This window comes from Herpailurus yagouaroundi, unplaced genomic scaffold (assembly GCF_014898765.1).
Source record: "Herpailurus yagouaroundi ecotype Mexico unplaced genomic scaffold, PumYag 67793, whole genome shotgun sequence".
Lineage (NCBI taxonomy): Eukaryota > Metazoa > Chordata > Mammalia > Carnivora > Felidae > Herpailurus > Herpailurus yagouaroundi.
This window is the reverse complement of record NW_024420586.1, coordinates 10,461,349-10,477,128: the sequence shown is the minus strand read 5'-3', so window position 1 is coordinate 10,477,128 and position 15,780 is coordinate 10,461,349. Positions and strand designations below refer to the sequence as shown.

General features: G+C 36.8%; 1 protein-coding gene across 1 annotated transcript in view; it reads left to right on the top strand.

Moving 5' to 3' along the window:
• The window catches only part of DMD (dystrophin), a 2,039,083-nt gene that overhangs the window by 947,251 nt on the left and 1,076,052 nt on the right, over positions 1–15,780 (top strand). Inside the window, exon 44 of the mRNA XM_040468816.1 lies at positions 1,012–1,159. Coding sequence (XP_040324750.1) covers positions 1,012–1,159 — 148 coding nt within the window. The remainder of the gene's footprint in view (positions 1–1,011; positions 1,160–15,780) is intronic.

Here is a 15,780-nt window from a genome sequence, read left to right as displayed (position 1 = left end):
TAAGCGTCCGACTTTCAGCCAGGTCACGATCTCGCGGTCCGTGAGTTCGAGCCCTGCGTCAGGCTCTGGGCTGATGGCTCGGAGCCTGGAGCCTGTTTCTGATTCTGTGTCTCCCTCTCTCTCTGCCCCTCCCCTGTTCATGCTCTGTCTCTCTCTGTCCCAAAAATAAATAAACGTTGAAAAAAAAAATTAAAAAATAAATAAATAAATAAAAATATGAGTATCAGGATCCCACCTGAAAAGATACTCATGGTTCTTATGTGCAACTGTCTTAGGATAAACATACAGCCCTGACTCATTTCTGCCTCAGTCACTTCTTTGACTGGAACATGACCAAATACTTCCTTCTTAATATTCTTTTCTCGTGGGATAATAACACAATACCTTACACTAAATTCTTTCACCATTCCAGGTGAAAATGTTAGCAGATGCAATAAAACAACATTAAAGGAAGACGACACTCATCACCTGGTTTAGATGAGTCTATGAGTTAGTTGGTTGCTTATATCTGATCTGACGGTGTAAGTCACATCTGTCATCTTGAATGCTTGAGGACCTTAATGAATAAACTCTTTCAGATCAGAAGTAATACCAAATTTGTAGGCTTCATGAGATAATTTGATTTTGACTCAAAACATATGTTGACATTGACCCTCTTTCTATCTTTGAAATACTTATTAGATGCTAATATACTTTTTAAATTCCTGGAACTTTTTTTTTTTACAAATTAAATATGCTAATAGGGAAGAAAATGTTAATAGTCCATAATTGTTGTTTTTAGCTTTGTTTCAGTCAAGAAATGTGTTTGATTTTGAAGGGAAAATTTATAGCCTTTTATTTTAATTCATCCTTTTTATTCAGTATCATTTACCTCTGTTAATTGAAACTGAAATCTACAAATGTGACAACCGATCAAAATAATATCCTTGCCAATGTAGCAAAACATACATGCTATGTCCATATAATTGGTATAATCTATTTATTTTACTTGATCCATATTTTTGCCTCTAGGCGATTTGACAGATCTGTGGAAAAGTGGCGGCGGTTTCATTATGATATGAAGATACTTAATCAATGGCTAACAGAAGCTGAACAGTTTCTCAAAAAGACACAGATTCCTGAGAATTGGGAACATGCCAAATACAAATGGTGTCTTAAGGTAAGGTTTTGAGGCCTCTTTTTTCAAACTGTGTTTATCTTCACCACAATATCACAACTTTTTAGCTGCTTTAAGCTCAGGCTGTGAAGGATGACGGCAATGTACAATTCCTGACTTTTGTTGTGATCACTACACATACAGAGCATCATTGTAATGACCATGTTGGGAGACTGTGCTGTGGACGACTTGTCTCAAGGTGGGAGTTAGCCTAGGTATAACTGGCTTATCTGATGAACTGCAAAGTATAATTGAATCTGTGATACAGGGAAGCATCTTGCAGCAGGGTGTCCTGTGGCTTTGGGGTAGTTTGTGTTTTTGCCTCATGTTGAATCCTGTCCAGGAGGAGAACCTGTGGTAGACTTAGCAATAATGTAGTTCTGGAAATATCCATCATGATAAAAGTATAGTTCTGTTTCCCTAGGGACAACGGTGGTGATGTAGCAATATTTGTATATATTCTATTGACAAAATGCCTTCTGAGATAGTCCAGAGGCCAAAACAATGCAGAGTTAATTGGGGGTACTTACTGACTTTTTTATGGCTTATGTTAATGGAAACGCAACATATGGATTGTAACCAGCGTATAGTTTATTTTCAAGTTGCTGTGTCTTTTGAGTGTGCAAATAAAGATAAATTAGATTTTGGAGGTTATAACTTAGGTTATAAAATATATAGTTTAGGTACAAGATATACTGAGTTTATTACACCAAGTCTTAAGTACTTTTTGCAACTGTTTTAGCTCCAATTGTTCATGTACCAGTTTTCAGTCAAGCAGATTTGAATTGTGGCTGGATTCATAAAAGCAGTGTCATATTCAAATTTACAGTTCTCTATTCTCAAATAGTTTTTTTGCATGGCAAAAATACCTTTTGATATTAATAAAGTAAGCTTGCAAGCACTTACTCATATGTAGGCAATGTAAACATATGGCATGAATAATTTTAAAATCTTTTGTAATTATATGTATATCAAACTTGTATATACATCAGCATTGGCATTAGAGATAGAAGAAAGGCACGGCTTTCCAATCTGCCATCATACAGAAAATACATTTTGTAATAGCACTTAAGTAAACTTTGAGCTCCTGCAGCATCCCTAGGTCTCTAAAATATGTGTCACAAAGGTGCCATTGAGGAGATGTTAAACTTCTTGCCATTGCCAGAGATACCCTATACAAGTAGTTATATATTTTAATCTGGTTTTATTATTTAAAAATATATACACTCACTATAAAAAATAAAGCAATGCACAAGTGTGTGTATACTTCCATTCTACTCCTCAGGGAGTGGTTGTTTGGATATGGATTTTGGTACATATTTCAGGTCAGCATCTTTGGGGAAGCCCCCTCTGAGATGGCGATTAGCATACGGAAGGCTGATTAGGGAGTGCTTTTGGAAATCGAGAAATTGGTTTATGATGTGCCTTGGTATAATTTTCTTCATGTTTCTTGTTCTTGAGGCCTCTTAAGCTTCTTGGAACATATGGGTTTTTAATTTTCCTCAAATGTAGAATTTTTAAGGCGTTAGTTTTTAGGTTCGGTTCCTTTTTATTTTCGGTCTTTTTTCCTGTGTAATTCATTTTACATGATTTATATTGTCAAATTGACCATCGAATCTTTTGCTATGTCTAATCTGTGGTTAATCCCATCTAGTGTACCTTTTCAACCCCAGACATTATTGTTTTGTGTGATTCAACACATTGTCAAAGTATGATTTGGGTCTTGTTACATCTTTCATGTCTCTACTCAACTTATCACTCTTTGCTCTACCTTTTTGAAAATGTGGAATACAATTATAACAACTGTTAAAATGTCCTTGCCTTGTAATTGTATCATCTGTGTCTATTTTGGGTTAATTTCAATTAATTTTTCTCTTCATTATGGGTGTTATTTCCCCGCTTCTTTGGATGACTGGTAATTTTCACTGGATGCCAGATGTGAATTTTAACTTGTTGAGTGCTTCATATTTTTGCGCAGGTAAAGATTCTCGACCTTTGTTCTGGGACACAGTTAGTTTATTGGAAACAATTTGATCTTTTGAGCACCTCTCTTTTAGACTTTGTGAGTTTTGAGCGGGGCAGCCTAAGTCCAGTGACCCACTACTGAGACAAAACCCTTCTGAGTACGGTCTCTGATGCCCTGTGAATGATGAAGTTTTCTACTGTGGCTGGCAGGAGCAGGCACTATTCCAGCCATTTGTGAGCTCTGGTGACTGTTACTTTAATCTTTTTGTGTAGCTCTCTCCCTAGTCATGTGTAGTTTCCTCACATGTGCCAGCTGATCAGGATTCAGCTGTAGACTGGAAAGGAACTCTCTAGGTCTCCAGTGTTCTCTCTCTGTGCATCTATCTCCTATTTGGTACTCTGCCCTGTGACCCGTAGCCACCTTGGACTCCAAGGAGTCCCAGCTTCGTCTCATCAACTCAGGGAGCCCTGCTAGCTTTGTGATGGTTTCTTATCCTTTGTCACAGCCTTGATTTCTCTTCTGACAGTAACCTGGAGCAAATGTAGACTCACGTCATTTGTCTCTAATTTCTCAAAGATCTGTATCTGTCATTGCCTGATAAATAATGGCTTCACAGCCATCACTTCATACATTCTGTCCATTTTATCAAGCTTTTAGCCAATAAGTTAAATCTGTTGCCTGTTACTCCAGCTTGGCTAGAAGCTGCTAATTGATGTCATAAGATCTTTTAGTACATTTACTTCTATATACTCTTGCAACTGTGTAATGCTGGTAAATGCTTTAAGAGTGTCTTAAGATCCCCAGTTCTTGACAGTGTGGTTTAACTGAAATGTATAAACATCTTTTAAAAACTCTTTCCCTTAACTAGAGGACTTTTTTAAAATGACTATTTTATTTAGACTGTTTTTGACTCCATTTATACATGAAATATGGAAGGGAATTCTGGATGTCCAGGGAAAAGTCCTTTTAGCTAAGAAACTGTGAATGATATTGCAAGTCCTTTAAAAAGTTAAGGTGTTTTTTCCCCCTGGTGATTAGAAAGCTCCAAGATCATTCACATGCACATACATAAGATGCCTGGGGTTATCCTTCCATTCTGGTAAGTCTCAGAAAAAGAGTCCAGAAAGACTCTGTAAGGCACCACCGTTAGTAGGACACACAGAAGCTCTGATAATTTCAGCTATCTTGGCCGTAATCATTATCAACTGAGGAATAACAATTAAGAGAAAGAGTTTAAATTTTTGCTTAGAAATTATTTTAGGAAACAGAATGTTGATGGTGCCTGTTAGTAGCAGAGAGATTTGTTGGCATGGGCCAGTAATGGTTGCTTTGAGGAAAATCAACCAAGCAGCCCATATACTAAACAGATATATACAGCGGTACATGGGGATTTAAAGCCTCATATGTAGAAGGTTTAGCAACAGTATCACGTCTAGATATGAAATAAAATAAAAAGATTGTACAATGTTGTAAGCGTTTATATATTTCTATCAAACTGCATTTTATTTCACTCATTCACTTAAAAAAAAAAAAAAAAGATCAGTGTCCTACTGACTCTTGGTGTTGTCATTCAAAATAAAATGACTGCCAACACCAGAAAGATGGTCTGGTTCTGTGCAACTCAATGATGTTTTTCTCTGTGACAAGTTAATAAAATTAAATATATGAATCCATGTTTTTCAAGATATTCCAAAAATTTCTTTATGCCACCATAGAAAAATTACATGTTTTTCATGTAATTACATGTTCTAAAAAATTACATGTTTTTCATGAGAATATATCAATTATGTTATATGCCACTAAAAACTCACTTGTTAATACATTCACTCGATTACTTGTGCCTCTTCTTATATATTCATGCCACAAGCAGTAACTGAGTGCATGTGCAAAGTTATGTTACCCACAAAAATATTGACATGCCACATTAGGTAGGCTCTGATAAAAGTTTTGAAGATTGGCTAAGAGGTTGGAAGGCACATTCAGAAAGTGTGGGTTCAAATCCTAATTCCTTTAGCTTAATAGCTGCAGAATCTTAGAAAAGTGTCTTAAGTCTCTCCATGCCTCTGCTGTCTCTTCTCTTAAATAGGAATAAAAGTGCAATCTGCATATAGCACTTAGAATTGCATTCTCCCCAACATAATTACTCATTAAAATGAAAGATATTATTATAACTTCATAAGTGCTTAGCCTATATCTATAAAAACACAAATATATTCACTTAATTACTGTCCCCAGACGTCGGAAATGCAGATTGAACAACCTGGCAATTTCACTAAACCTTGTTTTTTTGTAATGAATTATGACATTTTCTCAAAGGACAGCTCTTGGATTAGGAATCGAGGAAAATTCTAGTCCAGCCAAGCACATCCTCCTCAGATAGCTGATACTTCTGCCTACCCATTTTAGAGCAAGAAGAAATGTTCATGGGGGTTTTCAAAGGGAGAGCTGAACACCATGAAAGAGAGTTATGAAAATAACACGAACTCCTATAGTAACTGTGAATTGGTGCACCAGGAAGTACCTTGAATGAAAAAGGAAAAATGGAAATCATGATGTGTCCTAACATTTAGCTTTACAGGTTATCCCAGAGTAAAAAGAAGCAAGTTTTAAAACATGGAGTGTTATTTAATGGGGTTGAAAATTCTTGAGGTTTACAGTAGAAATGATCAAAATCGCCATTAGATCGAATATTTTAAAAACTGGAATATTCTTGCTGTTAATGGAAATGGAGCCTGTTTGTTCTTTGGAGTAGTGCTGCTCTGTGGACCATATTTCAGCTCTGGAAAGCAGTTTGCAGTTACTCAATAAATTAAACAGAAAATTTCCACAGGACCCAGCAATTTCACTGCTGGATTTGAAAACATGTGTTCAAACAAAAACTTGTAGATGAATGCTCACAGGAGCACTATTCATAATAGCTAAAAGGTGGGAAAAGAAAAACAAATTCCCATTAACACATGACTAAATAAAAACTAACAGCACCTTCTAAAGATTGTTGCCATGAGCAAGCAAGAAACCTTGAAATCTTAAGAAATGCCGTTTAAAATCCAGCTTAAGAAGTAAACAGAAGAGGGATTGTTTAGATGAAAGTTTTTAGGCTTTAAAGTGACAAATGTTAAGCAAACATAGGTGTGAAAAACAGCAGTGTGTTATTTTGACACGAATTAACTGCTGTTCTTAGGCAAAGCATCATCTTTTTAATGTTAAGTTAATTAATTTTCTAGTATATCGTTCAATGTTACTGTGTTTTACTCCTCCATAATATATATTATATTGTACATGTACTACACACACACACACACATATATATTGCTGTAAAGAAATTCAGTTAAAACTGTTTATTTTGTAACATGATGATACAACTTAATTGACTGTGATTGAGGATACAGTCAACATGGATTAGATATGCCATGTTGGAATGTTCATGTTCACCATCAAATCTCAAATACTTAGTCTAAACTTATGTCCCAGTTACGCAGAATATACTTTGCCTTTTCTCAAATTGGAAACCTGCATGAAGATAGAAAATTACTTAGAAACCGTGTAGCTATAGCATGAGAACATCCCTGTGATCTCTCGGAGGAGACAATAAATGGAGAAAACAGGCTCTGTGTCTTGGAGTTGGGGAGAGAAGGCAAAAAAGAAGAATCTAAGAGGTTAAGTTTAGCTCCTCTTCAGCTCTGCCTTACCTTGGCTATTTGTGATGGAGAGAAGAACCCCCAAGTACTTTTTAAAGGACCCAAATCTTACTAAGTTTAGATTCACAGAGCACATTGGACTTAGGTAGCTCCTGCCCAAAAGTTTGAGACAAGTGAGTCTGTGAAAATGCTTTCTTCCTCATAAAGGAAGTACCCAGGGTTTCTAATTCTTCTCACCCAGTTTGCAGCCCACAAAGGCCTCCAGCAGCAGGTGTCATTATTGAAAGCCATTGGCTTGTCCAGAGAGAGAGCTGAATGGATGTGCATGGGTCCCTGACACTGTCTCCTATAGAGTGAGTTTTGGTATTTTTCTTTGCAGGTACTTTAATACCTAACTGGTAATCTGCTCCCTCCAATGACTTTATAGGAGATAAATGACTCTGAATGCATAGGGATTAAATCAAAGGCTATCTAGAAAAAGGCATATGGTGTAAAAGGCCAAATTGAATACAAGTATGCTTTCCATACAGTCGGCTTTTACAGGGCTGATTTCACCAGCTGGCTGGTGAGTTGGACGGCTTCTTAATAGCCGCACTGCTGGGACTCAACTGCTGATAGAAACTTTGGTGGAAGAATGACTTGAGTAAAAATTTCTGCCATCTGTTGCCCTTCATTGGGACCCCAATGTTAAGAAATTTATACTATTGCTGGCCTTTATATTTCCCCAGCAGTAATAAAGTTTTGTTTGGGAGTGTCCGTTTCTGTGACTAGAGGACACACACTAACATTAAGAAAATAGCATGAAAATTTACTGCTAAGAGAATCTGTCTCTTGTTGCTTGCTTTAGGATTGCAGCGTTGTAGAAGCACGGGAATACATCTTGAAGTGAACTTTTCAATGTTATTAGCTGGTAGTGGCAGGAGAATTCAGTCTCAATACAGTTAAACAGTTGGGCCCTCGATTCTTACGTAAATATTGTTAGCCTTTTATTGCTGCTTAGAAACTCCTCCACAACTTCTTGGCTCCTATGCGTCTTTTCGGAAGTAGTAAATAACAGATTTATTGGGAGTTTGGCACCGTGCAGAAATTCAGAGAGGGGCTCTAAAGTGTTGCCTATCAAATGTGTCTTTCATAAAATAAGTATATTAAATTAATTGGATAATTCCAATGGCTTGTTCTTGTTGTCCGGCATGGCGTGTTTAAGGAGATGACAGATTGCCACACATTATCGGGAAGAAGCAAGAACCAAAACTATAACTTACTGTAATGACCAGAGCAGTAAAGAACTGCTTAAAATGCATGAAAAACATTCTGAGTCAGAAATTATCAAGAGGGTAAGAATCGACAAATAAAAAGTGAAGCATGCTAATTGCAAATTCCAAATTGAAAAAAAAAAAAAAACAGCTCACATCAACAGAGAAGCGATGTGAATTTGAAATTATTATTTGATGAAGCATAACATTAATGCTAATATAAGTAATTTTCATGAAGTGCCAAAGTTTGCAATGAGAACGTTCTTCTTGCTGTTTCTTCTCACATAACTTCTTACCCTTTCTCCTAATTCTTGTTCCTATGATTAAATTTGCTTTTCTCTTTGCTTGAGGGTTCTACCCTAGCTTCCAGTTGTCTTGCACTGTGCCCTGTCCCCGCTCCATCTCAGGATTTTTGTACACTTCCCTTTATTTATATACATCTGTGCTGTAATGATTTTTCTCAGACATGCCTTTGGTCACTTCTCCTGTCTTAAAGAAATTTGTCTCTCTCTCCCTCTCTCTCTCTCTCTCTCCCTCCCTCCCTCTCTCTCACACACACACATGCATGCACACTTTCTTCGTAATACTGTCAATTGCTGAAATTGCAATATATGTTTGCATATTTATTATCTATACTTGAAACTAGAATGTAAACCTTGCAGGGACTTTGTCTTTCTTGGTCACAGATAGATACTTGAAACTTAGAAAAATCTCTTTGTATATAGAACATATAACACTCATATAACGAATAATGAAATAAATGAAAGAATTCTGTATTCATCATATTATTCCTTAGGCAGACTATTTCCAAACTTATCCTTCCTTCCATTTTTGCTCCATCGTATATCCAAGAACTTCTACCTTATAGTGAGCTGCCCTGTCCTCTTCTTTGAACAGATGCTTTGAGATTTTTTCATATTTGCCAAAAGTTTAACAATATGATGGCTCCATTCTCTTACTCATTGACCATATCATAAATAACTGAATCCACTCAACAAACATTTAGTGTGAGCCTACTGAGTGGAAGGCTTTGCTTGCTGCTAGGGATACAGAGTTGGCAAAGAAACCCATTTCCTTTAGCAAGCTAACAGCCTCATGATTGTAGCATATTAAGACTGAGGTGGAAACACATGGAACTGTGTAAACACACCAGATAGCCATAAAACTAGCCTAGGGGAAATGGGAGTGCTTTTTTCTACAGAAGTTGTTTGTGTACTCTGGTCCTTTTTGACACTCCTCGGTCACACTTCCGTGATTCCCGAACTCAACTGAGAAAACATGACTTGGAGAACCAGGAAAGAGCAGTGTTGTGAAAGGCAGCCCAAGGAAAGAGCTAGCTATGAGGAAGGCATAGAGAGAGTGAGAAAATGTTCTCACGTAAGTTGTGAATTTTGAAAAATGATAAAATTGACAAATTATAGTACAAGAGGCCTGTTCACAGATGAGATGGTTCAGGATGAACTATTCATCAAGCTCAATAGCAGGTATCTAGTCATAAGAATGGTAAACGTTCCTACTATAGAACCAAATTATAGGTACAAACCAGAGACCAGGATTATTGGCAAACATCATAATAACAAATTCTAAAATTCGTTTGTGAGGCTATAATTGACAGAACTTTACTGGCAATTAATTTGTACTAAGTCATTCTGATCACTACTGATAGAGAGGAAAGATTCAGGGGTATGGGGAAAAGAAAAATAGATACATCAGAGATGAACACGTATCTATATAGTAGCATGTTCCCCTTAAAGCTTTATTGGTTCACCATTTTTTTCAGTAGATAATTTTAGTTTATAACTCTGTCGTCCTTCTTTGATCCCTTCTTTGTTTTCATCCCTTCTTTGTCCAGGTTCAGACTTTCATTTTACTTAGACTCACTGGGGGAATATTTCAGAGACACCGAAACAATGGACAAATATGCTACCATAAACTCCAGGACTTCATGTGGAATATTGAACTGGTTTTTGTTAGAAGTAGTTATCTCACCTTTGATATCTCTCAGAGTACTTGCAATGAAGTGGATTTTAATACAATATATATTACACTTAATATTGGCCCTAGGAATATTAAATTCTTAAGAGCAAACTTGTGGGGCCAAATCCTTCCGCCTACCTGTTTTTGTAAATAAAGTTTTATTGGAACTCAACCACACATATTTATTTACAAACCGTCCATGGCTGCTTTGTTGCTCCAAAGGCAGAGTTAAGTAGTTGTAGACACTGCCTGGCCTGTGAAGCTTAAAATATTAACTGCGTAGCTTTTTATAGAAAAAGTTTGCTAACTCTCGCTTTAGGAGATAGAGTATTAAGTTGCCATGAAAATCCAAGCGCCCTTTTTACCTTCTCTTTAAGCATTCTTTGTTACTTGATATCATAGAGAAATGGACTTGGGCCACATTCATAAAACAAATTAAAAGTCATGGTAACAAAAAGAGGTAATCAAAACAGACTTGTTATTTAAGTCAACTGTCAACTCCATGCATTAAGAGAAGGAGTTTGATTGAAAACCAAAAGAGGTTTTAAAGTCGCTTAAATAATGTGTGGTGGACTTAGCCATTTTGAAGAGTGTATAGCAGCTTTTACTGAGAATACCACCAGTTCCCTTGGAGCACCTGAGCGGTTTTAGTGGGACAATAAATCAGTAGTCAGCCAAGAGAGTTCTAAAGGTGGTTCTTCTGCCAGAGCCTTTCTCTTACCATATCCATGGTCCTAGCCATAGGTCCTGAGCCTGACCGATCTTATTTTTTTTCTTGAGGCTTGTAATTATTTTTTTGTGGTAAGTGATGAGGTTGGAGTTTATTCATTGTAATGAGAACGCCTGGTCAAAAACAACAAATTACTCCTCCTATGGGGACCCTTTGGAGTCCTGCTGTTCCAAGCTGGATTCTTGGATTTTCCCTTTAGTCCTGTGCACCCCTCCATTTCCTTACTTGTATCTCCTTATTGGCAGAGGCAATTTCTGTTGCTGATCAATGAAGAACTCTAAAGGAAACCTAGTGTCCTCAGAGAAACTCTTCATTTAGCCTGGCTCCTTTTATAAAGAAGTTTGAGTCCCCTTGGAAAGGCTGCAAAACATAACCATTTGCATGTAATGAACAGTTTGCAATACTTTGAGATTGATGCGCAATTTCTCTTTGACAGGAGAGAAACAATTAGGATCAACCGTGGTCGTATATTCCAGAATACCAGTGTTGTTTCCACGCTTTAAGTGTTGTTGGATCATTATATGAGATTCATAATTTTGTCCTGTTGTACCCACTTTTGCATTACCATTCAGTCTTAATTTATTATACACTATTAAAAGTTTTTAGGTAATTTGTTCTTATTGCTACTCAGACATTAAAATGTCTGCAGGCTGTGAAAATGAATAAATTTAATGTGCCAGCCCAGTCCTCCAAATCCTGGCATTACAACTAATAGTACAGGCTTATATTGTATTGTAAATCCTAGTTAACATGGATTTATTTTGAAAATCCCATTTTACTGCTATTTTCAAATAACACATTTTTTCAAACATTTCATCCTTGAATTTCTATTTGTATTTAATAATAAATGTTAATAATATACGGCTTTTGTCTGTGCTTACAAAAGGACCGTCTATGTATTTTTAAATATGATAATGGATTGGTGAAATAACCTTAACTTTAAAACAACACAATTGTTAAGCTAAGCTGTACCACTTTTTCATTTCTTTTAGGGAGGTTTATGAACATTTGTTTAAGTTGTATGTCATAAGGAGCAAACTCTACCAATCCCTACTTCATGGGAATGTGAAAATTTAATCACATGACCAGGGCCATCCCTGGAAAAGTGTTGATATTTCATAGTTTCCTTGGGATATCATTAAGAACAGAAAATTTGAAGTGGAATTAGAATAACGTTTAGGTAAGAGAAGCACAGGGCACCAACCACTCCACGATGCATAGGGCCTAGGAGACACCACTCAGCTCTCTGACCCGAGAGATGGATTTGCTCATAAGATTTCCTATATTTTAGAGAACCCATGTACCACACTGAGTTCTAGTTTGAACATTTAGCCCCGGCAGTTCCTTATATTTCAACTAACTTTGAAAATCAATACATTTATTCAGCAGACTTTGACATGGGAACTGCTGTGTGTCAGACCCTGTACAGGGCAGTCAGAATGTTGAAATTGAGCCAGTTCCAGTCAATTCATAGAGAATAAAAGTTTACCAAGTCGATTGACATTTAAATGATTGTAACAGAAATGGTATGTTCAGCAGATGGATATTTAAGCAATTAAAATAACAGCTGAGAAGTATAATAGAGGTAGCTGTAACATCAGGGGAGTTAGGGAAGGGGGAACGAAAGAAGTAACTAATTGGCTAGAAAGTTTGGAAGAGCTTCAGAGGAGGTGATGAGGGAATTAAGTGAGACGAGGCTACATTCGGAAAAAGGAGAAAATATTTGAAAGTGATTGTGTTATAAAAAATTGTGGTCCAAGTAGAGCACAGTGAAAGATGCTCTTGGTCAGATCATGGACACCTGGAAAGAAATCGCCAGAAATGATGCCGAGGATATATCGTTTCTATTTTTCTTGGTTACATTTTGTTTTTGTTTTGTTTCGTTCCTTTTTCGGTGTGTTTTAATGGAGTAGTGTTTTCCAGACTGTGAGTCATGGACCAGTTTGTGGATCACCACCAGCATTTGTTTTGGGTGAAGCAAAATAGAAAATATCAGGGTTCATTACACCTACTGCAGAACTGGTCCATAGGTTTTTGTTGTTGTTGTTTTAATTGTGTGTGTGTTTAATGGAACATTACAAGGTAGTAATATGATGACTATAAAGGAAGAGTTTAGTTTTAACAAAATTAAGAAGCAAGTTTAGAAATGGATACATTGGGGAAGATAGTATAAAATCAATTTTAGAAAAACACATGCCCAGAAAGATGTAATCCAAGATTTATTTAATCATAGTAGCTTATAAAGTTTATTTAAGTGCCTTGCTATTTTGTTATTTTGTTATTTGTTATTTTTTATTCTTAAGTAGGCTTCACGCCCAGCCTGGAGCCCATCACAGGGCCTATTTTAAAGGTTACAAGTGAAATAACTTGATGTGATTCATATATATATATATATATATTCATATACATACATATATATGTATATTCATATATGTGTATATATGTATGTGTATATGTATGTATACATGTGTATACATATGTATATGTGTGTACATATATATATATATATATATCAGCAAGATAAGTAGAAAAGTGGAAATAGTATTCTGAAAAGTCTTTTACAAAGGCTCAGGAAGGTTAAATATTTTACCCCAAATCACTAGGCTAACAAATAAAGGCCTTGGGATCTGAATCCCATGCAGTTTACTGATGATCGGCTAGAAGTTAGAGATGTTGAGCAAGCAAAAAAAAAATTACAGCTTGGCCTAATAAGTATTGAGGAAACTAATGAAGAAATAATAGTTGTTAATCACTACAGGACAAGGCCTCCTAAAAAGGTGTTAAGGATATTAATAAAGATGAAACTTCTTCGATGTATAAAAAATGTTTTTTAATGATGAGTATAGGCCTGTATAACCTTTCTTATCATATCATATTAGAAAGGGTGGGACATAACATCTTTATTATGATGGGTTATAATTTAACTCATAGTATGTCAAAATCAAAGTATTAGAAGGGGCCATCTTTTTTTTTAAAACAAGATAATGTTAGAGTTGTTAATGATGACAATAACAATCATAACATAACAAGGCACTTTATAATTTATGAAGCACTTTCAATTACATTGTCATTCTCATATTAATCTCCTAGTGAGATACAGATTTGGGGAATCGTTTATTACTGTAAGTAGCAGATTACTGAGGGGAGAGAAGATAAAGGGCCAATTATTTATTTCTCCCTGATCTGGAATCAGAGTAGGGTCTTGGCAGGAGGGCAGAATTTGGCAGGTAGCTTCCGTCTATGGAAGATATGGTCATTGGACAGTGTGTAGTGAGGGCTGATGTTCTCCACGAGAACTTTGACAGTGAAAAGCTCAGTATTCCCACAGAGTAGCTGCGCTTTGAAGATCATAGCCTAGAACTGAGTAGTTCTAGACATTCCACGTATAAACATCTTTTAAATGGTTTATTTCTACTTCCGTGTCCATTTGAAGATGTTGTGTATGTGTATTTTCTGTTTGAAAATAAAGCAGCGAATGTGATTAAGATGGACTTCCTTAGTAGTAAGGAAGTAAGTTGTCTCCCTTTCCAAATACTCTTAGGAGCAAACCTACCATGAAATATATGGTCCCTTCAAGGCAAAACTGTTTCCCTTAACATTGCATAGCTCATGATAACAACATTCTTTCACTCATTCAACATATTTTTGTTGAGCGTCAGGACAGTGCTGCATACCAACATTTGATGTTGAGCCAAACAGTCCTTCCTGTGCACAGTGGCCTTGCAGCAGTGGAGGAGACATACATGTGCATCCACTTGAAAGGATGAGAGATCAGTCACAGTTCCAACACTCAGGGAAGTTAGTGTAGTGCAGGGACAGATAGATAAACCTCAAAGTTGGTATGACACAATTCCTTTCAAATTCTGAAAGGAATTTACAAAATCCTATGGGAACAAGGAGGAGGGCATGATGAGCTCCATCTGGTGAGGAAGTCGTCACCATAAACAGCCAGGTTTATCAGAGATAGAGAGGACAGAGCATCCTTGACCATAAAACCACACATTCAAAGGCCAGGTGACCTCACAAAAGGCAGGTTGTTGGGAGAATGGTAATAGCTTAAGGAGCTCAGGTTCCCAGGTGAAGCGTGATAGCACAGGTTGGACAACAGGTTTGGAACACTTTGGGAAGGATGATATGATACACACACACATCTGTATTTTATCCTATAAATAACAGAGATACTGATTGTATTTAAACAGAGGAGTGTCTGGACAAGATTTGCAGTTTTGAAGATAAGCTTGTTTAGGGTACTTGTGGTTTCTTATATACCTCCTAGGTTTTTATATTATACTTTTAGGGCGAACTTTAAAAGGGAAACTGTAAGTTATCATACTTGAAAAAGCATAGCTTCGAATCGTTATTAGAGGCACATATTTGACAGATTTTCTGCTCCTGTCATGCTTATTTTCTATCCAGACATTCCACATATGAACACCTTTTAAATGGTTTATTTCTACTTCTGTGTTCATTTGAAGATGTTGTGTACGTGTATTTTGTTTGAAAATAAAGCAGTGAATGTGATTAAGATGCACTTCCTGTGGTCATCAAGTACTCCAGAGGCGTCCTTTAAAAGATGGCATTGCTCTAATTAAAAATATAGGGAGGAAACAAATGTTATCTTGCATATCATTCTCAGCTTTCCCCATATCAGAAGTTAAGCTCTCGCTGTCTAAGGCAGTACTGTAGAGTGGTTACCAGCATGGGCTCTTGGCTGGTTGAATTTTTCCAGTCAACTCTCCCAGTATAGAAAATGAATACATATTTGTGGAGGATCTACTATGTGCTGTATATTATTTCAGGAAACAGAGATCCAGCAGTAAAACAAAACAAATGTGCATTCTCAAAAACAAAAGAAGTAAAGGTATGTCTGTATAGTCTGTAGAGTGATATTCTGTCTTTATTTTCCTCTTTTAAAATACATACTCCTCGGGGCGCCTGGGTGGCGCAGTCGGTTGAGCGTCCGACTTCAGCTCAGGTCACGATCTCGCGGTCCGTGAGTTCGAGCCCCGCGTCGGGCTCTGGGCTGATGGCTCAGAGCCTGGAGCCTGCTTCCGATTCTG